General features: G+C 48.0%; 1 protein-coding gene across 1 annotated transcript in view; it reads left to right on the top strand.

Moving 5' to 3' along the window:
* SNTB1 (syntrophin beta 1) overlaps window positions 1-24046 on the top strand; it is a 241787-nt gene that overhangs the window by 93397 nt on the left and 124344 nt on the right. The window contains exon 2 of the mRNA XM_070477497.1: window positions 10980-11196. Coding sequence (XP_070333598.1) covers window positions 10980-11196 — 217 coding nt within the window. The remainder of the gene's footprint in view (window positions 1-10979; window positions 11197-24046) is intronic.

The raw sequence follows: 24046 nt of genomic DNA, 5'->3' as shown, positions 1-24046 counted from the left end.
ACAATCATCTAGCCTATGCCTCCATGTCACTCGGACAATTTGTATTACCACAGCTGAGGTTATTAGATTTATTAGATTAGATATTAGATTTAGAGCATGAGAGAACAGATTCCAGGTCTGCTTCTTACTTGAGGTGATATATTTAAGCCCTCTGAACCCAAATTTGCCCACCTTTTTGTTGCTAAAATTTCCCGTGAGTCTGTTTATTATAAAAAGTTGTATCTGTTTGTGGATGCTCACCATCACGCCTTCCTAAAAAGTGAAAGTCACTCAGTTGTATCCAACTCTTTGTGACCCCACGGCCTATACAGTCCATGGAATTCTCCAGGCTAGAATACTGGAGTGGGTAGCCTTTCCCTTCTCCAGGGCATCTTTCTGACCCAGGAATTGAACCGTGGTCTCCTGCATTGCAGGTGGGTTCTTCACCAACTGAGCTATCAGGGAAGCCCATTTTAAACATATCAAGCAACAAAACAAGCCCTTCTATCTTGACTGCTCAGAATCAAGGGGAGCTTCTGGAGGCTTGGAGGAAAGCTTATGAGGTCTGAGCCTCCTGGGTCTGGCAATCAGATCCAAGAAGCTTGCTCATGCCTCTCCTCTGGCATCCTGATCAGTTCTTGTAGTTCTTGGCGATTCCTCTCCCAAAAGACCTGTAAGCAGAGTCAAGCTAAGTTTGGCTTGCAGGAAAAAAAAATCCAGCGCATCAAGTGTGGCCAATAGGCATTAATTCTGTTGAACAAACTGTGTTTGTGTACATGTATGTATGCTTGGCAGGCTTCCCAGGTGGCTCCGTGGTTGAGAAGTGCCCTGCCAAATCAGGAGACATAGGAGACGCAGGTTCAGTCCCTGAGTGGGGAAGATCCCCTGGAGAAGGAAATGGCAACACACTCCAGTATTCTTGCCTGGAGAATCCCGAAGATAGACGAGCCTGGTGGGCTACAGTCCATAAGGTCACTGAGAGTCAGACACAGCTGAGCAGACATGCATGCACATGTGTGCTTGAGAACGGGTGGAGTTTGTTGGGGAAAGTTAAGCTCTTACCCCCTGGGCCATGGACATCCCAGGCAAATAAATGCACAGCCAGCTTCTAACAGGACTTATTAGAGTTCATGCGTCATTTGGTGGGGTTGATGATACGCTTAAGTGAGGTTACGCACACAGTGTTTTGTAAGCGGTGAGCACTGTGAAAATGGCAGGAGTCTGTGATGTTATCCAGCCTGATGGACACTACTGCCCCGCCCCCACCTCCCTTACTCCAGATGCTTCTGTAGTTGCTTTAGTTCTGCTGCATATCCAGGCGAGGGTGAAAAAGAAGTTCAGACCTGGCCTGAGTCTGCCCTTGGTCATGATATTTTGTTCGCTTAATGTGTTGCCTTTGGAAAAGCTTGGTGACTCTGGGCTTCTGCCACTGAAAAGTAACTGCCGTGTTACCGAGCCCCAAGTCTGACTTGCAGGATGTTGTTACCAAGCTACACCTGGAATAATAGGAGTTTGTTTTCCAGAGATACCTGTCAGGAGGAAGTGAGCGCAGCCCTTCCTGCCTCGTGACGTAAAGTCCTGTTCACACATGGTCTTCTGTCTGGAAAAGACTAAAAACAATATTAGGGCTTGAGCATTCACACGTCCTTGCTGCCCATTACTCACTTCCTGTCTTCAGATGTTAGGGTATAGCTGTTAAAACAGTTACCGTATTTTCCCAAGGAAGAAAAACTATGATTATTGGTGATGGTGAGGAGCCGACTAGTGAACTGTTGGAAGATCAAGTCTGTAGACATCATTAGTCCATATTCTCTCAAGTACTTACTAATAGCTAATGAATACACTTTAGTCCAATTGTGAGTATGTATTGAATTATATGTTGTAGCAATCCCCAGATTTAATTGATGTGCAGTAAATGAATGAATGAAATGATACTTTATGTACTAAGTACTGATGATTTTGACGGTTCCTAGAGTTAAAAAGGGAGAAGGCAATGGCAACCCACTCCAGCACTCTTGCCTAGAAAATCCCATGGACGGAGGAGCCTGGTAGGCTGCAGTCCATGGGGTCGCTAGGAGTGGACACGAATGAAGCAACTTAGCAGCAGCAGCAGTTAAAAAGTAGACAGGTATTCTTACAATACATGTTCTCATTTAAATTTCATAACAATAATAGCAACAACATAGCAGGAACAGTTAAATGCCAGTGCCGAGTGTATGCCAGACACTGTTCTAATGGCTTTGCATACATTTAAAAAAATTATTTAATCCTCATGACAATTCTGAGATAGGTCTTGTTATAATCAGGTGAGGAAGTGAGGTTCAGAGAGGTTACATACCTTCTTCAAAGAGGCCCAGCTTATAAAGTAGAAAGAAAAGGAAAGTTAGATTTAAGATTTGAACTCAGATCCTCTGACTCTGGGGCTTCCCTAGTAGCTCAGTTGGTAAAGAATCTGCCTGCATTGCAGGAGACCCAGGTTTGATCCCTAGGTCTGGAAGATTCCATTGAGGAGGGCATGGCAACACACTCCAGTATTCTTGCCTGGAGAATCCCATGGACAGAGGACCTGCTGGGCTCCAGTCCATGGGTTCGCAAACAGTTGGACATGACTATGCAACTAATTTTCCTTTCCTCTGACTCTAGAGCCCTTATTAAACTAGTGCATTTTATTGCCTCTGAAGAAGGCACTGTGTTCCGCATTTTATAAATGAGGCTTCTAAGATAGCTCAACAAACTGTCCCATTGTCACCTACTATGGAGCTAACAAACATATAGTAATAAAGAAATGGACAGCATGATTTTGCATGGTATACAACCATGACCCACCCTCACGGTATCAGAGTCATTAGATTCTGCATCTTCATGAACTGCATTCCAGAAGGAACATAAAACCTGACGATTTGAAGGGATTTTAGAAGCAGCTGTTCCTCCACAGAGTAAAAGAATCTTTGCTGCCACATGGGAGATAGCTCATCCAGTTTCTGTTCGAATGTCACTCACGATAGGGAACTCTGCTTCACAGCATTTCCTCATGTTGAGCTCAAATGTAACCTCGTAATTTGTGCTCACTGATTGTGACCCCAGCCTGCAGAGATGCACATAGTGAGTTTGGCACAACTCTTGGTTATTTAGGTGCCATAAATCTCCACTTTTTTTGGTTAACTTCTTTTTAAAATTTTTAATTTATTTATTTGGCTGCTCTGGGTCTTAGCTGTGGCGTGTGGAATCTCGTTCTGTGAGCAGGGCTGGAACCCAGGCCCCCCGCGTTGGGAGCGTGGGGTCTCAGCCCCTGGACACCAGGGAAGTCCTTTGGCTGACTTCTGATGACGGTAACTGACCATTATGGTGTTTCCTACCCGAGGTCCATAGCAGTTTTTACTTATATTAACTCATTTAATCCTCACAACAGTCCTATGAGATAGGTGAAAAATAACACATGAGGAAACTGTTATTTGCTCAAGAGCTAGGGGATAGAAAAGACAGGAATTGGACTCCTCAGACTCCAGACTTTTTGTCTTCACTACTGTGTTCTAACGTCTCTCGTTTAACCTAAGTTTTCTTTATGTCTTGAGCCTTTAACACCCTGGTTCTCCTGTTTGCATGTGTGCATGCATGCTCAGTCGCTCAGTGGTGTCTGACTCTTTGCAGCCCCGTGGACTGTGGCCCACCAGGCTCCTCGGCCCGTGGGATTTTTCCAAGCATGAATCCTGGAGTGGGTTGCCATTTCCTTCTCCAGGGAATCTTCCTGACCCAAGGGTCAAACTCTTGTGCCCTATATCTCCTGCATTGGCAGGCAGATTCTTTACCCACCGAGCCATCAGGGAAGCCCCTCAGTTGCCCATGGAATTTGGTAAAAAGTCAGAAGGCACATCTGCCTAAGGCCAAAGGGTTTGGCACACATTTTCACAGGGTGTTTGTCAATGATGACAAAGAGCAGGATAAGAAATATTCTTTTAAAAAACAAGAATGTCAGAAGAGGCAGTTTCCCAAGGAATCATAGGGTATTTGAAGGACAGGAACCTTATTTCCCAGTCCTCGCAGGTGAGGAGAAGGAGACCCGGGAGGTGAAATGACTTGCCCAGGGCTGGAGAGCTGGTGAGCACCGGGCTGGAACTGGAACTAGTCCCTGACACCCAGGGCCAGCTCTCTTTCCCGCTCACCACTCGGCCTCCTGAGAGATCAGCTGTAGTTCCTGAGAAGTCTGTTCTACCTCTTTCATCATTTTTTGGTTCTTTTGGAAATATTGATGATCTCCCGCTGTGTCTTCCCTAAAATGACCCAGGAAATGGCTTTAAGAGAAGCCTCACGTGTGTTGTGTTTTCGTCAGCAAACCCCACTGTCACCAACTTGTCCCCCATTTTCACCGAAGGTCTGAAAACTGAGGTTTCTTGCCTCCAGCTGATCCCTTTCCCCCTTAATCACACTGGAAAATGTACATTTCATGTTCCCTTAGAGTCGTGAAATATTTCTTTTCCTTCCTGTAATATGGAAATCCCTTTTTTGTTGTTTTGTTGCTATTTTTAAGAGGAAAACTTGCACACAACAAAGGGACTTGCTGGTTCTTCAGAAACCAGCCTGGTAGGGAGTCGATCGGATCTGCCTGAAGCATTTCCTCATTAGTAGCCTGTGTCTGCTTTTCCTTTCAAATGTCAGCTGGCCTCCTCAACAAAGATTTAATTGTGGCAACTCAGGGCCTTCGCAAACAAGGGCTTTACTGACTGTTTTTTTGAAACCTTCACATCTGTCCACCTTGCAGATGAAAAGCTGGAAACATAATGAAAGTGACTTTGGTGCATTATTGGTTTGGGGACCCCTTCTTACTTCTCTTTTCCCCCTCTTTTGCAAGAGAAGACTGAAATTTTAATTGCTCAACCATATTTTTTACTTCATCACGCCTAGAAAGGGCATGGTTTATTAATCAGTCCTGATTATGAGGTGCCCCGAGCCCGGGCCTGGCTGCTTCTTGACCAATTTCAACAGTTCTTTGCCCAAAATTACTGTCTGTGAGCACAGGGAGGCATAATTATGCAGACACTAGCTGCTCAGTTCTGCCAGGTTAAACCCTCTATTATAAATACATATTACAGTGTCTTAAAAGGCACTTACTGAAATGCCATAATTTAATAGTTCAGGCTTACAAAATCAAGCTCTCTTATGTTACCGGCAGTAGCCTCTTAATTGGATGTTTTCTCCCAGTACAGAAAAATGTTGGCTTAAATACACAGACATACACACACGCACACACACACACACACTCTCTCTCACCCAATTAAATTTTTTTAAGGTGTGAGAAAGAGTATCAGTCCATGGTTAAAAGGAGGGACTCAGGAGCCAGGCTGCCTGGATTTGACTCATGTTATCTGCCACTTCCCTGCCTTCTAGCTTGGGTGTATGATTTACTCTGTCTTTCTCTCTATTGCAGAGTCTGGTTAAATGGGAATGCTTGCAATGTCTGTATCCCAGGATTGCTGTGAGGTTCAAGTGAGTACACAGCAAACACTTCGCAGGGTTCAAGGAACCTAGTTGTTCTTTCTTTCACTGATTGCTCCAATACATTCACTTGTGTTTATGTCTTATAAAGAGACATAAATTATAGCTTCCCAGGTGGCACTAGTGGTAGACAAGTGGCCTGCCAGTGCAGGAACCTGAGATGCAGGTTCAAACCCTGGGTCAGGAAGATCCCCTGGCAGAGGAAATGGCAACCTGCTCCGATGTTCTTGCCTGGAGAATCCCATGGACAGAGGAGCCTGGCGGGCTGCAGTCCATGGGGTCGCAGAGAATCAGACATGGCTGAAACAACTTGGCACATGTCTTGTAAAATCTAATTGTGTTAAGCTGGCATGATTAGGGCTGTCTCCTTGTGGCAAAAGCTAAGTATTGCCCCCTTTTCTTATCCCACAGTAGTAGCCTCCCTTCTCATTAACTTCTAGCCAGGTTGGCATAGAGCTGTCAAGAGTTAAGAGTAAATTTCTATCTAGAAGTGACCATGTGACTAAATTCTGGCTGATGGGCTGTAAGCAGATAATGTGTCAGTTTCTTAAAACTGACCCTGAAGGAAGAAGGATAGTGTGTCTTTTACTTTTTCCTTCTTCCTACTAATGGGAATTTAGTCATGATGGCTGGAACCCAAGCAGCACTGTTGAGTCATTAGATGGCAGGTTGATAATGTACAGCAGGAAGCCTGAGGACCTGAAAACTTCAGGGAGCTGAGAGTTGCCCTGGCAGCCCTTTTGTTTCACCCTAGACTTTTGGTAAAAGAAAAGCAAATCTCGGTATTATTTAATACACTTATTACTGTCAAATCTAGTCTTAGTACATGTGCTCCAATGTTCACTGCATCTCTGTTTACAATAGCTAGGACATGGAAGCAACCTAGATGTCCATTGACAGGTGAATGATTAAGAAACCTGTGGTATGTATACACAATGGAATATTACTCAGCTATAAAAAAGGAATGCGTTTGAGTCCGTCCTAATGAGGTGGATGAACCTAGAGCCTATTATACTGAGTGAAGTAAGTCAGAAAGAGAAAAGCAAATATCGTATAGTAACGTATATATATGGCATCTAGAAAGATAGTACTGATGAACCTATTTGCAGCAGTGGAGACACAGACGTAGAGAACAGACTCATGGATACGGCTTGCGGGGAGGAAGGAGAGGGCGGGATGTATGGAGAACGTAACATGGAAACTTACATTACCGTAGACAAGATAGACAGCCCACGGGAATTTGCTGTATGACTCAGGAACTGGGGTTCAGTAACAACCTCGAGGGGTGGGGTGGGAGGGGGTGGGAGGGGACACAGGTAAACCTATGGCTGATTCATGTTGATGTTTGGCAGAAACCAACACAGTACTGTAAAGCAATTATCCTTTCAATCAAAAATACATAAATTAAAAAAAAATCTAGTCTTAGGTAACACTTTACCCTCCTTGAATTAAACCACACTGCTTGATAAATCTTTTCTTCTAGGTTAAGATTTGCTATACTTCCCCAGCCTCTACTCATGATGGACAAAACCACACATTTCTGTAATGATTCACACCTTGTATGAACATTCTGAGTGTTCATGGTGTCTCTGGAAGTAAGCGCTGATGGTCGTGTAACTGGCAGGTCAGCATCTAGCATCTTCTCCCTCTGCTGTGCCCAGTCTCTCTTTCCTGGTGCATCCTTGCTTACTGAGTCGCTTCAGTCGTGTCTGGCTCTGCAACACTATGGACTGTGGTCCACCAGGCTCCTCTGTCCGTGGGATTCTCTAGGCAAGAACACTGGGTTTTCTTACCTGGAGTGGGTTGCCGTGCCCTCCTCCAGGGGATCTTCCTGACCCAGGGATTGAACCTGCGTTGGCAGATGGGCTGTTTACCACCAGTGCCACCTGGAAGCCCCTCTTTTCTGGAGTTCTCTCTAAATCTGACCCTCAGTTCTACCATTCTCTTGCTCCTAGATCACCAGGGCTGTACCTAGTGCCTACCAAATAAAGAATAACTAACCCTGTTAGCCCGTTTTGAATACTTCATCTCGGTGGGCTGGCCAGATTTCATGGAAGAATATGATCTCTGGGAAATCAAACCCCAGCTTTACCAGCCACTAGCCACTTAAGTTAAATTTCTGAGCATTGGTGTGTTAATGTGTAAAATAATATATTTGTCTTGCAAGGAATAACCTATGTAAAGCTCCTAGTGGCCCCAGAATTAGAATAGCCATATGTTTCTTTCTAACAGGGTCTGAAATGGATAGCAATGTAATGTATTTTTCTTTTAAAATGTATTCTTTTATTGCTTGTGGATACATAGATACTTGGTGGCTCAGATGGTAAAGAATCTGCCTGCAATGCGAGAGACCTGGGTTCGATTCCTGGGTTGGGAAGATACCCTGGAGGAGGGCATGGCAACCCACTCCAGTATTCTTACCTGGAGAATCCCATGGACAGAGGACCTGGTGGGCTACAGTCCATGGGGTCACAAAGAGTTGGACATGACTAAGCACGCATGCATGCACATGGACACTTGATAAATGAAAGATCTCTTATCCATTTCTTCTCCAGATCTGATTTTCTTGTATATAAAGTGAGGCTTTAAATGGTCATTTTAAAGCTTACATGCGGGAAGCTATGGAAGGCCCCTGATTCCAGACTTGGCACTAAGTGTATGATGGATGTTCCTTCTTTATCCCCCTTCCAGACTGAGGTCTGATTTTCCTTTTCTATGGAGTTGTGATAAAAATTGTAAATCAGAGTACATTATGTAAAAGGGCTTCCCCGGTGGCTCAGTGACGCAGGAGACTCAGGTTCAGTCCCTGTGTTGGGAAGATCCCTTGGAGGAGGATATGGCAACCCACTCCAGTATTCTTGTCTGGAGAATCCCATGGATGGAGGATCCTGGCGACTACAGTCCATGGGGTCACACAGAGTTGGACACAACTGAAGCAACTGAGCATGCATGCATGCACATTATATAAAACGACTTTTATTCTTACCTCTACTTAACCGCCCTTTAAAGTCAAGTTCAAATGCCACCCACTCCAAGAAGCATCCCTGGATTGCCACTTCTGCAGCACTCACCCCCTCCTCCAGCCAGAAGGGTAATAATGCAATCAATGGAGAATCGTCAAACGATCTTGGGTGTGACACTTGAGTTTCCCACTATCAATAAGCATAATTCAACAATATACAGAGCTAAGCAGAGTTCTAGCTTCTACAAAAACATACTCGGAGATAAAAAAAAAATTCAGTAACATCAGAAGAGGTCTATTTATTCCAGTTTTTAGACAGCTTAACCTGTCCCACTGAATCTTCTGCCTTTGTTCATAGGTATGTCTGTGCTCCTTTTTAAATGGTATTTCTTAAAATACACTGTTCGTGAATAATCTTTCTTCTGTCTGCAACCTGTGCTAACAGGTTTGCAGCAACCAGGGAGCTGTTTTCTCCCAACTGCATTTATATTCAGTGAAAATCCTGAAATCTTTTCAAATATGTATTGGTGCTAAATGACATCTCCTCTGTCTTAAATTAATAACGGCTGGTTTTAATATCTACAATTGGATCTCCCAATATATGCCCATATTGCATGCATCTGGGTATGTTTGGTCTGCTTATTAAATTGTTGTGAACCTAACCTGTCACTCAAACTCCTAGATGCATTTTTCTGATGAGTTCTTCCAGGGTCCTTTTTTCTTGTTATAGCTTATTCTGCTTTATGCCATCGCTTATATCCTTGTTTTATGCCGCAGTATTAGGTGGGGTTCCAGAGAAGCAGATCCTCTGTCTGGAGGATGGAGCAGTGCGCCTGTAGTCTCTCGGGTTGATCACTTCTGATGTCCAAGAGCAGTATTCCAGAATGGGAGAGCAGCTCAGAGTGGTTCTCAGCAACACATGGCAGCTAGGATACAGGTCCTGCAGAAAAGGGTCTGCTGGCACACAACAGTATCCACGACAGTGCCCTGTGACTTTGTTACTCTTAAGTATGGAAACCACGTACTGTTTTTCCTGTAGTCTCCAGGAACCTGACTCCGTGTCTCCTACAGGGAAGCCACTAGTTTGTGCAACTGAATCGCCCAAGATCTGGAGGAATTGCCCCTTGGGTTTGCCATCCATTTTAATCCACTGCCATTTGTAATACCAGATGCCCTTAAGGGACTTAGCCAGGTCCCTCCCGCAGCCCCAGGCAGCAGGGAACCAGGCTGTGTGAGTGGCAGAAAGAAGGATATGGAAGTTTATATTGCATGTTTCAAGAATCCAGTTGCCTTGTCAACTCGAATGCTCTCTAAGGACCAAATGCTTAAATTCAGAATCCACAAATAATAGCTTAATGTGTGCTTAGTCCTCAGTCGTGTCCAACTCCTTTGCGACCCTTTGGATTGTAGCCCGCCAGGCTCCTCTGTCCATGAAATTTTCCAGGCAAGAATACTGGAGTGGGTTGCCATTTCCTTCTTCAGGGGATCTTCCTGGTCCAGGGATGGAACCCACGTCTCCTGCATTGCAGGCAGATTCTTTATCATCTGAGCCACCAGAGAAGCCCCAAGTAACACCTTCAGATCCAGTAAACATATCAGAGAGCAGAATTTCAGTCTGCCCCACTCAGCTCTTAAGCAATTTTGTTTCTTTAAATTTTAAAACACAATGGCTAAACATGACAATGATATAAAAGAGTAATAAATGAATAATAGAAGTCTATTTCTCCATCATCTTGAGTTTCATATCCACTCCCAGAGCTAACTACCATTAACATTTTCTTGGATTTCTATCCCTAAATTGTAGTAGCTACAAAAGCATATATATCTATGATTGTATACACAAATGATTACAGTATATGCACTGTTCTCTATAGCTTTTTTAAAAATGGATAGTCGATCTTACAGGCTTTTCCACATTAAGACATCTGTATCTACCCATTTTTAAATGAACGTAAAGGTGTCTTTGGAGAAGGAAATGGCAGCCCACTCCAATTTCTTTAATAAGTTCTCTTTTATTGGACATTTAGATTGTTCCTGGTTTTCAGCTCTTACAAGTAATATTTTTGCCATCATAGATTTTTACCATTACAGAATAAGTGTTTTTCTGTGTATTTCTTTACATACATGTTCTCAGCACTGTTTTTTGAAAAGATTGTCCTTGCTTCCCAACAGAATAACGGTAATGTGGGTGGTCAGTGTGGGCACCAGATACCCTACACCTATACTGAATAATGTGTGTTTCTTTTGCCTAAGATACGCTTTCTCAGTCTCCATTTGTTTTCCCGCCTCTTCCCCAGAATGCACCTTATAATCAGAAAAGATAGATGTTGTCATAATCGAAAAAAGCTGAGAGTCGTTTCTCAAGTTCAGGTCACCTTAATGGCGGGTTCTGAAAACCACGTTGGCACCTAATTTAAGGGACAGACAGCTGTTATCGGGGGAATGTAAGAGGGTCCTGTGCGGAGCTGGTCTTGCGCGTCTCCGAAAGCCCCGGCCCGCCGGGACCCTCCGCGCTGACCGAGGCTCACTGTCCGCTCTCTGCTTGCAGTGAAGTACATGCGCGAGGCCACCCCCTACGTGACCAAGGGCTCGCCGGTGTCCGAGATCGGCTGGGAGACCCCGCCGCCCGAGTCCCCGCGGCTCGGGGCCGGCGCCCCGGACCCGCTGGCGTCGCAGCCGCCGTCCTTCCACCGAGACCGGAGGAGCATCCCGCTCAGGATGTGCTTCGTCACCCGCAGCCTGACGCTGGCCGACCCCGAGGGCAGGTAGGAGCGGGAGCTGCGCCCACCCAGCGGCGTGTGTGTGTCAAGCGCGCCCCCTTTCTCTCTTGCTCCTCCTCTCTCCTGAGAGGAATCTGGGTGTTAGGCTCTCTTCGTTGGGTGTGCCTCTGCCAGACGCTGGGCCAGTTTCTCAAGCGCTGAGCCTCAGTTTTGGCTTCTGTAAAATGGAAATAATTGAAATCCTACTTCCCTGAGTTGTGAAGACTGAATAAGGAACTCCATGTGAAGTAGTTAGCCCAGAGGAGCCTTCCATGAATATAGGCTGTAATACTATTATTGATGTCGGTGGTACAAAGCATGGGCTTCCCTAGTAGCTCAGTGGTCAAGAATCTGCCTGCCATGCAGGAGCTGTGGGACTGTTCAGTCCCTGGGTAGGGAAGATCCCCTGAAGGAGGGAATGGCAGCCCGCTCCGGTATTCTTGCCTGGAGAACTCCGTGGACATGTACTTTGGTGGGCTACAGGCCTTGGGGTCGCAGAGGGTCAGACACCAGTGAAGGGCCTGAGCAGAGTGCACAGTAATAAGCATGCAGGCCTCCCTGCTGCCCTCACCTGTGCCCCTGGAAGGTTCAGGCAGAGGATCTTCAATGCTGTTTCCTTCTCTGAACCTCTCTTTATTCTCAAGAGAGGAAACGGAGTGGTCTGGATCCAAGCCTACGGTGCAGTTTCCCAAAGCCTGTAGGTGACTTCTTTGTCATAGGCTAGATGTGTAAACCAATCCATGGCAATCAGAAGGAGACCAGGCAAGATGAGCAAATATTTGGGATCTCTCTTGCCCCCAAAGTCTTCATCTCCTTTGCTCAGAAAATGTACATCTAGAATGGAAAGAAAAGACGTGTAGAAAGGAAAGAGGGAAATGGAGCCGGCGAAGGGGGAATCTTGGGGACCTTTGCATCCACATTTAGATGCTAAAAATAGACAGCTCTCCTGGCCCTTATTTATAACATCTGTGGGACAGCTGTGGCCCTCTCGAGGAGGAAGTACTTGCTAGGTTCAGGGCTGCTGGTGGGGAAAACCCAAAGGAAATAGAAACAAGGAGAAAGTTGCCTCCTTGCCTCCCAGCTTTTTGGTTCTCTGCCTTGTGAACTTAGGCTGAGGAAGCTGCGGGCCCTTCTGACCTTCCGACCCCAGCCGGCTGCCGTATGCTCGGTCAGTAGTACCTGCAGTGCTGGGTGATGGGCCAGTCAGTGATGGGCCTTGGTGTGAGAGGGGCATGGAGGAGGCGCGGAGGGCGGTTCCCAGGGGGCCCGCCTGCCCTGTCCTCTCGCCTGCTGGGTTCCTGCCTCCTTCCCTGGGCTGCAGCGGACGTCCTACGCACTGTTTCCTCTTCCCTGACTTGTTTACCAACCCAGTCAGACCAAGTCCTTTCTCCCGAGAGTCTGAGGTCTCAGATTTCAGATCTGATGAATTCATAACTTACCCACTGCTGATCTTGTGCCGGGCAGCATGCTAATTACTTTAGCCCAGAGACTGCAAAGTGCCCGCCTTCTGGTGTGTCTAGCCTACAGTTATGTTTTTTTAAATGGTCTATCTAGGGTTGCAAAGACATCTGTGAATTAGTTGCCACATTGACTAGTTGTGAAATTTCATGTTAAAAAGCCAGATTTGTGCTTTTCTAGAAAAATTAGAAGATCTAGTGATATCCTTAGGCCTACATTGCTGCAGGCAGGGCTCTAATCTGTAAGAGCCCAGAAAAGACCTCTCCTTTGAGAAGAGAAGAGCTCTTCTCATCAGTCCTAATACCTTACACTTAAGGGATTCAGTTCATTATCTGCCTGGGTCTTCACATTTTCCACCTAGTCCTTGAATCTGTAACCATGCTTAGACCTCTGAGTCTCAGTCATCATCCCCATTCTACAGATAAAGATAACTGAGGCTCGGGGCTTATATAAGTTCCTGTCTTCATAACTAGTATATGATACAACTGGGCTTTCATCTTGTTCCCATAGAATGGGTGACAGTGTTAGTTTACCATTACCAGAAAAATACAGAGACTAGAAAACTTTAGCTGTCATAGAAGTGGTTAATGCATTGGGGAGAGGGTTTGAGACAATGTCTAGGGTTCCTTTCAACTGTGGACTTACATGTGGCCACATTTCTCCCAAGCATTTAATTACCTGTTAAACAATCGTTGGAGAGACATCAGGCTTTAGATCAAAAGGTTTATTTTACTGCAGTATAGTTGATTTACAATGTTGTGTTAATTTCTACTATATAGCAAAGTTATTCAGTTATATTATACATATATACACTCTTTTTAGTATTCTTTTCCATTATGACTTATCCCAGGATATTGAATATAGTTCCCATTTTTTAGACTTTTATGTTGGTGCTCTTCAAGTTGATCACTGATAAGTGTATGTAGGGGCTCCTACATAGTGAGGGAAAGTCTGTCCTCTGGGGTGTGAGAACCAGCAGGGTGTGACTGCAAATGAGAATCCAGCTAAGCCAGAGGGTCCAGGAGGGGATTTTTGTCCAAACAGATCCAAAACTGCCGACGGTAAATTAACCTTTCACAGGAAATCTGTGTATCACATCACCATGATGTAAACTTTACATATCTTATAATTTTTTCAGTTATACCTCATTAAAACTGAAAAAAAAAAAAAAAGACTAGGTGACCCTGGTTGAATAAGAGAAGAAAAGAAAAAAGCAACAAATACTTTGTGAAACTCAAGTCACGTGCTAGGCAGAGTATAATATACCATTCAAAAATATGGACTTCGCAAGATTTTCTTGGTGATTCAGTGGTTAAGGCTTCAAGCTTCCAGTGCAGGAAATGCAGGTTCAATGCCTGGTCTGGGAACTAAGATCATGCATGCCATGTGGCACAGTCAAAAAAATGTTTAAAAAGAAATATGGTGTAGGGCTGGCAGATTATACAAAGCAAATGCAAACTAACAGCAAAAACAAACAAAAAAAGCATCAATTTAACTTGATATATGACAGGGTAAAGTGAGACTGAAAAGCACAAAGCAAGACGAAGAAGGGCTGCTTTATGCTTAAGGTCAGAGTTCACAGGAACAGAGTCTTCAGCATATCGTCACACAGCAGCAACCTCTACAGCAAAATCTGCATGAAAAGCGAGAAGAAATAGAAGCACACGAATATTGAGTAGTTCAGCACACTCCTCTCAACCCAAGACAGGGCCGCTGGACAGAAGATAAATAAAGGTACTAAAGCCCCAAGCAGCATAGTTAAGGGAGGTCTGGGTACATCACGGTCTTTGTACCCTGATAATAAAGAATAGTTTTCTTTTCAAATCCACATAGAACATTGCCCAAATTAACCATAGATTAAGTCACCAAAAATTCTGTAAGTTCCATAAGGCAGAAATAATACAGACAATATCCTCTAATGATTTTAGAGTAAAACTAGGAAGTCAATAACAAAACCAAAGCCCAGAAAGCCTTTCTTCATGGATTTTTCAAAAGCTGTCTCTGAGATAAACAGCCCTTGGGTTAACAGGGAAATAGAAACAAAGTGTAGCTTTTTAAAAAGTAATGAAAACAATGCTGCATATATTAAATATAAAAAGGAAAGAAGGGAAAAGAGAGGGTGTTGACTTTTATCAGCTAACTCTATGGTGGAATCTTAGCTCCATCACTTATGTGTGAATTTAAGTATCTCATTTAATCCAAATAACCTTAGGTCATAGGTACTCTAATCTCTATTTTAGATGCCTATGCGTGCTCAGTCATGTCCAACTCTTTGTGACCCCATGGACTGTAGCCTGCCAGGCTCCATGGAATTTTCCAGGCAAGAATACTGGAGTGGGTTACCATTTTCTTCTCCAGGGGACCTTCCCAACTCAGGGGTCAAACCCGAGGCTCCTGCATTGGCAGGTGGATTCTTTACCACTGAATCACCTGGGAGGCCAATCTCTATTTCATAGACAGTGTTCAGAAACAAGAATTGAAGCCAACAGGAAATCTGGAATTCAGACCCAGGCCTGGCTGACACCAAGCTCAGTTTCTTAATGAAGATACCCTGTTGCTTCCCGTTTTCAGCACCTGACAACCCAGCCCCCCTGAGCTGTGAGCACTGTGACCAGGAATTAACGGTCACCTGGCTGCTAAAACCTCAGCTTCTCGGGGCTAATCCCCTCTGTTGGTGACACACAGCCACTTAGAGTTTGCACTAAAAGCTCTAATGTTCAATTTCTCAAATCAAAACAGCCTTAGAACAGCAGGTAGCATTGCTGCTCTTTCCGTGAAAAAGGTCACCCAGCAGGAACTGAATCCACAAGAATATGTCACTGCTAGGGCTGCTTGTCAAGGTTGCAGTAGTTTTTTCTCTTTGAATTCCACCTCTTAAATATCTCTTGTGTTTCATGGTCCCCTCTTTGCCTTCATGGCCACTGCCCTCGTCCAGGCCCATACTGCTCCGCATCCTTGAGACCGAAATCTCCAGCTTCTGGGCTGAGAATCCTCAGCAGCGTCAGATTAGAAACAAAGTGCACAGCAAATGTAACGAGCGTGAATCGTCCTGAAACCATCCTGCCTCCCACCCCTGGTCTGTGGAAAAATTGTCTCCCATGAAACCGGCCCCTGGTACCAAAAGATCGGGCACCCCTGGTCTACACTATTTGGGCAGATTTTTACTGAATGCTTCCCTGGTGGCTGGGATGGTAAAGTCTGGTTTCAACCTGGTTTGAATCCAGTTTCAATCCCTGGATTGGGAAGATCCCCTGGAGAAGGGAATGATTACCCACTCCAGTGTTCTTGCCTGAGGAATCCCATGGACAGAGGAGCCTGGCGGGCTACAGTCCACGGGGTCGCAGAGGCGGACACGACAGCAGCTAACACTCGCTCTACTTCTCGAGTTTCTGGTTTGCCCTCTGTCGTCCCTGACGTCTACCCTGCTCACAGCCAGCCAAGGGAGTGCGAAGCATTCAGAATTGGTCCGTTTGGTCAAAACGGCTTCCTGTCGCCTTCACTAGTGTTGAAGCTCCCCAGCACTGTGATTCTGCAGCCTCTCCTAACCGCCAGCCCTGCTGCCCCCCGCCGTTTATGCCCAGGAGCCCTTGAACACCCATGCCCGCCCTGACTCGCCTCCCCGACAGCTTCCGAGCCCCCCTTCAGCCTCGGCACATGTGCCTTGTGTGTGGGTCCGTTCATGACAGCCTCCTTTATCATGACTTCAGATTTTTGTTTCTAACGTGATTACCCAGTTCCTAAAGTCAGAAGACCCTTGAGGTCTGGGATGCCCTGTGCTTTTATTTTAATATTCCAGCTTTCTAAAAGTTATTATGAAGAGAGGTAGGCAGCAAGTGATAGAGAACATGGAGGGAAGTATAAACAGTGAGTGTACCTGAGCACTCATGTATTCTTGGCACCATTGCTCATTTGCCATGTTTTCTATAAATTTGAAACTATTTCTTAAAAAAAAGTTAAAGACCTGCACACTGCCAAAAAAATCTCAGCTTTCTAGAACATTGCTTTATACAAAGAAGGCATTCAAAAATATATGATATGTTAATAACTGATAAATGGCATATTTATCTGCCCATTTTGGGTATTCTTACCTCTTCAGAAAGTTCTTTTTAAAAAATATTTCACTAGATAGTCTTGGAAATAAGAGGAAAAACACCGTTCTATCCTGCCAGGCTCAGCAAACTTAAATCAAAAGAATTCATTACCCAGCCTATTACTGGGTTAAAAGCAGACGAACCAATGGGGGGGGTGGGGTACATACAGAACTTGGTTCATGACTCTGTGTAATATTAACAGTAACAGACCCTACTGTAGATCTTCATGGTTAAATTGTGGAGCAAGGTGCACAGTATTTCTGTTTAAAGATTTGTTTATGTGTGTGTCTGTGGTGGCTCTTCCTAGCTGCAGCGTGCTTTCTCCAGATGCAGTGGGTGGGGCTCTTCTTTCCTGGGGGAGCGTGGGCTCCTCACTGCAGCGCCTCTCTCATGGGGCCTGGGCTTCTCACTGAGGTGGCGTCTCTCGTGGGGCGTGGGCTCCTCACTGAGGTGACCTCTCTCGTGTGGCGTGGGCTCCTCACTGCAGCGCCTCTCTCATGGGGCCTGGGCTCCTCACTGAGGTGACCTCTCTGGTGTGGCGTGGGCTCCTCACTGAGGAGGCCTCTCTCTCGTGGGGCGTGAGCTCCTCACTGAGGTGGCGTCTCTCGTGGGGCGTGGACTCCTCACTGAGGAGGCCTCTCTCTCAGGGGGCATGGGCTCCTCACTGAGGTGGCCTCTCTCGTGTGGCGTGGACTCCTCACTGAGGAGGCCTCTCTCTCGTGGGGCGTGGGCTCCTCACTGAGGTGGCGTCTCTCGTGGGGCGTGGGCTCCTCACTGAGGTGACCTCTCTGGTGTGGCGTGAACTCCTCACTGAGGAGGCCTCTCTCTCAGGGGGCGTGGGCTCCTCACTGAGGTGACCTCTCTCTCAGGGGGCATGGGCTCCTCACTGAGGAGGCCTCTCTCTCAGGGGGCGTGGGCTCCTCACTGAGGAGGCCTCTCTCTCGTGGGGCGTGGGCTCCTCACTGAGGAGGCCTCTCTCTCGTGGGGCGTGGGCTCCTCACTGCGGTGCCTCTCTCGTGTGGCATGGGCTCCTCACTGAGGAGGCCTCTCTCTCAGGGGGCGTGGGCTCCTCACTGAGGAGGCCTCTCTCTCAGGGGGCGTGGGCTCCTCACTGCGGTGCCTCTCTCGTGGGGCGTGGGCTCCTCACTGCGGTGCCTCTCTCGTGTGGCGTGGGCTCCTCACTGAGGTGGCCTCTCTCTCAGGGGGCGTGGGCTCCTCACTGAGGAGGCCTCTCTCTCAGGGGGCGTGGGCTCCTCACTGAGGAGGCCTCTCTCTCGTGGGGCGTGGGCTCCTCACTGCGGTGCCTCTCTCGTGTGGCGTGGGCTCCTCACTGAGGAGGCCTCTCTCTCAGGGGGCGTGGGCTCCTCACTGAGGAGGCCTTTCTCTCAGGGGGCATGGGCTCCTCACTGAGGTGGCCTCTCTCTCGTGGGGCGTGGGCTCCTCACTGCGGTGCCTCTCTCGTGTGGCGTGGGCTCCTCACTGAGGAGGCCTCTCTCTCAGGGGGCGTGGGCTCCTCACTGAGGAGGCCTCTCTCTCGTGGGGCGTGGGCTCCTCACTGCGGTGCCTCTCTCGTGTGGCGTGGGCTCCTCACTGAGGTGGCCTTTCTCTCGTGGGGCGTGGGCTCCTCACTGCGGTGCCTCTCTCGTGTGGCGTGGGCTCCTCACTGAGGAGGCCTCTCTCTCAGGGGGCGTGGGCTCCTCACTGAGGTGGCCTCTCTAGTGGGGCGTGGGCTCCTCACTGCGGTGCCTCTCTCGTGGGGTGTGGGCTCTTGGTGTTCGGCCTTCAGTAGCTGCTCATGGGCTTAGTCGTATGTGGGATCTTCCTTGACCAGGGATCGAGCTGCATTGCAAGGTAGATTCTTAACCACTGGACCATCAGGGAAGCCCAAAGCACACAGTATTTTTGTGAAAAACAGTGTACATCTCTGTTTACAACAGTGAAAGCATTGCTGTAGTCCCAAATGGAAGAGCTCCACTCAGCATCCATGGTTCAGAGGGTATGCTTTGATAAATCCTATAGTGTGCACGGGTTTGTTCCCGCAAAGTTCCCTCAATGATGTCACCACAGTCCAGCACCCAGACTTAAGCCACGGAGAATCAGAAACCTCATTAGAGACACAGTGGACCCATCTCCAATGTCAAGAGTTGGATACCTGTTAACCGAACAAGTCAGGATTCACTTGTAACGGGCAGTACAATTGTCAAGCAGATGGAAACACTCATATAGGAGGATCCTTGTGTCCCCATTAGGGGCAGGCCGTATTGGAAGACCAGTGTAAATAATGAGCAGAATACCAGAAATCCAACTAACAAAAAAACAGAGGGCTTTCAAGGCGACCTAAGCAATGCATTCTTTCCACGTAGGCCAGCTCTGAGAAATTCAACTATCACCAAGGTTATCAAGACAAGATACGCCAATCGACCTTAAGAAATGTATTTTAAAGGAGGAAGCTGGAAGCCATGCCTTCCCAGATCTAAGTGTCAGTTGCTCAGTTGTGCCTGTCTCTTTGCGACCCCATGGACTGTAGCCCACCAGGCTCCTCGTCCGTGGGATTCTCCAGGCAGGAACACTGCAGTGGGCTGCCCTTTCCTCCTCCAGGGTGGCTGTTGTGTTCGTCTCTGCTCCAGCGGGACTCCCTCCTCCTTCAGCCTTTGTATAGACGGGCCGGGTTTCCCAGGCAGCTCTCCCTTGCCCTCTGGTCTTATTCCTGATGGAATCAGAACAGTGGGCTGAGTTTTTCTGATCAAATTAAATCATTTTCCAGTTCTGGTGCCCTGAAGTTTCTCCCTTACTCCCTTGTTCAGAGTTTTCGATGATGCCAAAAATTTCAGTTACACATCTATAAACAGATGGTGTTTCAGTGGCTCCGCTGCAACGGAAGAGTCATCATTTTACTGGTTTAGCCTTATTTTCTCCTTTTCCAATGTTGCTGTCCCCCTCCACCCTCAGAGCTTAGGTAGGATTCTCAACTGTACTCTTTAAACTTGAAGACGATTAGGACATGCCTGGTGTCCAGTGCGCTAGACTCCGAACTCCGAAGCAGGGGGCCTGAGTCTAATCCCTGGCTGGGGACACAGATTCCCACACGCCACAGCTGAGGGGGGTTTACACGCTACACCAAGGTGAAAGGTCCTGCGTGCCACAGCTGAGGGGGGTTTACACACCACGTGCCATAGCTGAGGGGGGTTTACACGCCACATGCCACAGCTGAGGAGCATTTACACGCCACACCAAGGTGAAAGGTCCCACGTGCCACAGCTGAGGGGGGTTTACACGCCACGTGCCACAGCTGAGGGGGGTTTCCACGCCACGTGCCACAGCTGAGGGGAGTCTACACACCACGTGCCACAGCTGAGGGGGCTTTACACGCCATGTGCCACAACTGAGGAGGGTTTACACGCCACGTGCCACAGCTGAGGGGTGTTTACACACCACGTGCCACAGCTGAGGGGGGTTTACACGCCTCACCAAGGTGAAAGGGCCCGTGTGTCACAGCTGGGGGGTTTACACGCCACCCCAAGGTGAAAGGTCCTGCGTGTCACAGCTGAGGGGGGTTTACACGCCACATCAAGGTGAAAGGTCCCACGTGCCACAGCTGAGGGGGTTTACATGCCACACCAAGGTGAAAGGTCCTGCGTGTCACAGCTGAGGGGTGTTTACACGCCACACCAAGGTGAAAGCTCCCACGTGCCATAGCTGAGGGGGATTTACACACCACGTGCCATAGCTGAGGGGGGTTTACATGCCACGTGCCACAGCTGAGGAGGGTTTACATGCCTCACTAAGGTGAAAGGTCCCGTGTGTCACAGCTGAGGGGTGTTTACACACCACACCAAGGTGAAAGGTCCCGCGTGCCACAGCTGAGGGGGGTTTACACACCACGTGCCATAGCTGAGGGGGGTTTACACACCACGTGCCACAGCTGAGGAGGGTTTACACGCCACACCAAGGTGAAAGGTCCTGCGTGTCACAGCTGAGGGGTGTTTACACGCCACACCAAGGTGAAAGCTCCCACGTGCCACAGCTGAGGGGGATTTACACACCACGTGCCATAGCTGAGGGGGGTTTACATGCCACGTGCCACAGCTGAGGAGGGTTTACATGCCTCACTAAGGTGAAAGGTCCCGTGTGTCACAGCTGAGGGGTGTTTACACACCACACCAAGGTGAAAGGTCCCGCGTGCCACAGCTGAGGGGGGTTTACACACCACGTGCCATAGCTGAGGGGGGTTTACACGCCACGTGCCACAGCTGAGGAGGGTTTACACGCCTCACCAAGGTGAAAGGTCCCGCGTGTCACAGCTGAGGGGGGTTTACACGCCACACCAAGGTGAAAGGTCCCGCGTGTCACAGCTGAGGGGGGTTTACACGCCACACCAAGGTGAAAGGTCCCGCATGTCACAGCTGAGGGGGGTTTAGATGCCACACCAAGGTGAAAGGTCCCACATGCCACAGCTGAGGGGGGTTTACACACCATGTGCCATAGCTGAGGGGGGTTTACACGCCACGTGCCACAGCTGAGGAGGGTTTACACGCCTCACCAAGGTGAAAGGTCCCATGTGCCACAGCTGAGGGGGGTTTACACACCACACCAAGGTGAAAGGTCCCGCGTGTAACAGCTGAGGGGGGTTTACACGCCACACCAAGGTGAAAGGTCCCGCGTGTCACAGCTGAGGAGGGTTTACACGCCACACCAAGGTGAAAGGTCCCGCGTGTCACAGCTGAGGAGGGTTTACACACCACACCAAGGTGAAAGGTCCCGCGTGTAACAGCTGAGGGGGGTTTACACGCCACACCAAGGTGAAAGGTCCCGCGTGTCACAGCTGAGGAGGGTTTACACGCCTCACCAAGGTGAAAGGTCCCGCGTGTCACAGCTGAGGGGGGTTTACACACCACGTGCCATAGCTGAGGGGGGTTTACACGCCACGTGCCACAGCTGAGGAGGGTTTACACGCCTCACCAAGGTGAAAGGTCCCATGTGCACAGCTGAGGAGGGTTTACACGCCTCACCAAGGTGAAAGGTCCCATGTGCCACAGCTGAGGGGTGTTTACACACCACACCAAGGTGAAAGGTCCCGCGTGTCACAGCTGAGGGGGGTTTACACGCCACACCAAGGTGAAAGGTCCCACGTGTCACAGGTGAGGAGGGTTTACACGCCACACCAAGGTGAAAGGTCCCATGTGCCACAGCTGAGGGGTGTTTACACGCCACACCAAGGTGAAAGGTCCCGCGTGTCACAGCTGAGGGGTGTTTACACGCCACACCAAGGTGAAAGGTCCCGCATGTCACAGCTGAGGGGGGTTTACACGCCACACCAAGATGAAAGGTCCCGCATGTCACAGCTGAGGGGGGTTTACACGCCACACCAAGGTGAAAGGTCCCGCGTGCCACAGCTGACGGGGGTTTACACACCACGTGCCATAGCTGAGGGGGGCTTACACGCCACGTGCCACAGCTGAGGAGGGTTTACACGCCTCACCAAGGTGAAAGGTCCCATGTGCCACAGCTGAGGGGGGTTTACACACCACGTGCCACAGCTGAGGAGGGTTTACACGCCTCACCAAGGTGAAAGGTCCCGCATGTCACAGCTGAGGGGAGTTTACACGCCACACCAAGGTGAAAGCTCCCACGTGTCACAGCTGAGGGGGGTTTACACACCACGTGCCATAGCTGAGGGGGGTTTACACGCCACGTGCCACAGCTGAGGAGGGTTTACACGCCTCACCAAGGTGAAAGGTCCCGTGTGTCACAGCTGAGGGGTGTTTACACGCCACACCAAGGTGAAAGGTCCCGCGTGTCACAGCTGAGGGGGGTTTACACGCCACACCAAGGTGAAAGGTCCCATGTGCCACAGCTGAGCGGGGTTTACACGCCACACCAAGGTGAAAGGTCCCGCGTGTCACAGCTGAGGGGGGTTTACACACCACACCAAGGTGAAAGGTCCCGCGTGCCACAGCTGAGGAGGGCTTACACACCTCACCAAGGTGAAAGGTCCCGCGTGTCACAGCTGAGGAGGGTTTACACACCACACCAAGGTGAAAGGTCCCGTGTGCCACAGCTGAGGGGGGTTTACACGCCACACCAAGGTGAAAGGTCCCGTGTGCCACAGCTGAGGGGGTTTACACGCCACACCAAGGTGAAAGGTCCCATGTGCCACAGCTGAGGGGTGTTTACACGCCACACCAAGAATACTATTGAAAAACTCCCTGCCAGAGTACATAGTAGTACATCCAGAGTAGCGATCATGAGGTGTTATAACCATCTTCACTCCACAGTAAGACCTTGCTTGTGAACAGTGTTTCTCCTGATAAGAGGCTCACAAAGCATGTATTTTCTTGGTTCTGTTTTCTTCAGTCTTGGTTGGACACATCGTGGTGGCTTCATAACTGAAAATATCACCAGCAGATCATGATTGATGTTAACATTTTGGAAACAAAGGAAAAAAATGTAAAATCAGTTTATAATGGTATTATTGTAAGTGGACACAGTTTAAGTATCTGAAACAAAGGCCCAGATTAAAACCATTGTCAACAAATAAAACTGTGGTGTTGAAGTTAGAAAATATGGGTTTGAATCCCAATTCTGTCACTTATTCCCTTCAACTTTAGGCAAAGTATCTAATCTCTCTGGTTCCCCGGTTCCTTATCTATAAGATGTGCTTTATTTTAAAATACCAACCACAAACCCTCTTACACTGTTGGTGGGAATGCAAACTAGTACAGCCGCTATGGAAAACAGTGTGGAGATTTCTTAAAAAACTGGAAATAGAACTGCCATATGACCCAGCAATCCCACTTCTGGGCATACACACCAAGGAAACCAGATCTGAAAGAGACACGTGCACCCCAATGTTCATCGCATCACTGTTTATAATAGCCAGGACATGGAAGCAACCTAGATGCCCATCAGGAGATGAATGGATAAGGAAGCTGTGGTACATATACACCATGGAATATTACTCAGCCATTAAAAAGAATTCATTTGAATCAGTTCTAATGAGATGGATGAAACTGGAGCCCATTATACAGAGTGAAGTAAGCCAGAAAGATAAAGACCATTACAGTATACTAACACGTATATATGGACTTTAGAAAGATGGTAACGATAACCCTATATGCAAAACAGAAAAAGAGACACAGATGTATAGAACAGACTTTTGGACTCTGTGGGAGAAGGAGAGGGTGGGATGTTTCAAGAGAACAGCATTGAAACATGTATATTATCTAGGGTGAAACAGATCACCAGTCCAGGCTGGATGCATGAGGCAAGTGCTCGGACCTGGTGCACTGGGAAGACCCAGAGGGATC

This window comes from Odocoileus virginianus, chromosome 15 (genome assembly GCF_023699985.2).
Source record: "Odocoileus virginianus isolate 20LAN1187 ecotype Illinois chromosome 15, Ovbor_1.2, whole genome shotgun sequence".
NCBI lineage: Eukaryota > Metazoa > Chordata > Mammalia > Artiodactyla > Cervidae > Odocoileus > Odocoileus virginianus.
The sequence above is the reverse complement of the archived record's forward strand: the minus strand, read 5'-3'. Positions and strand labels throughout refer to the sequence as shown.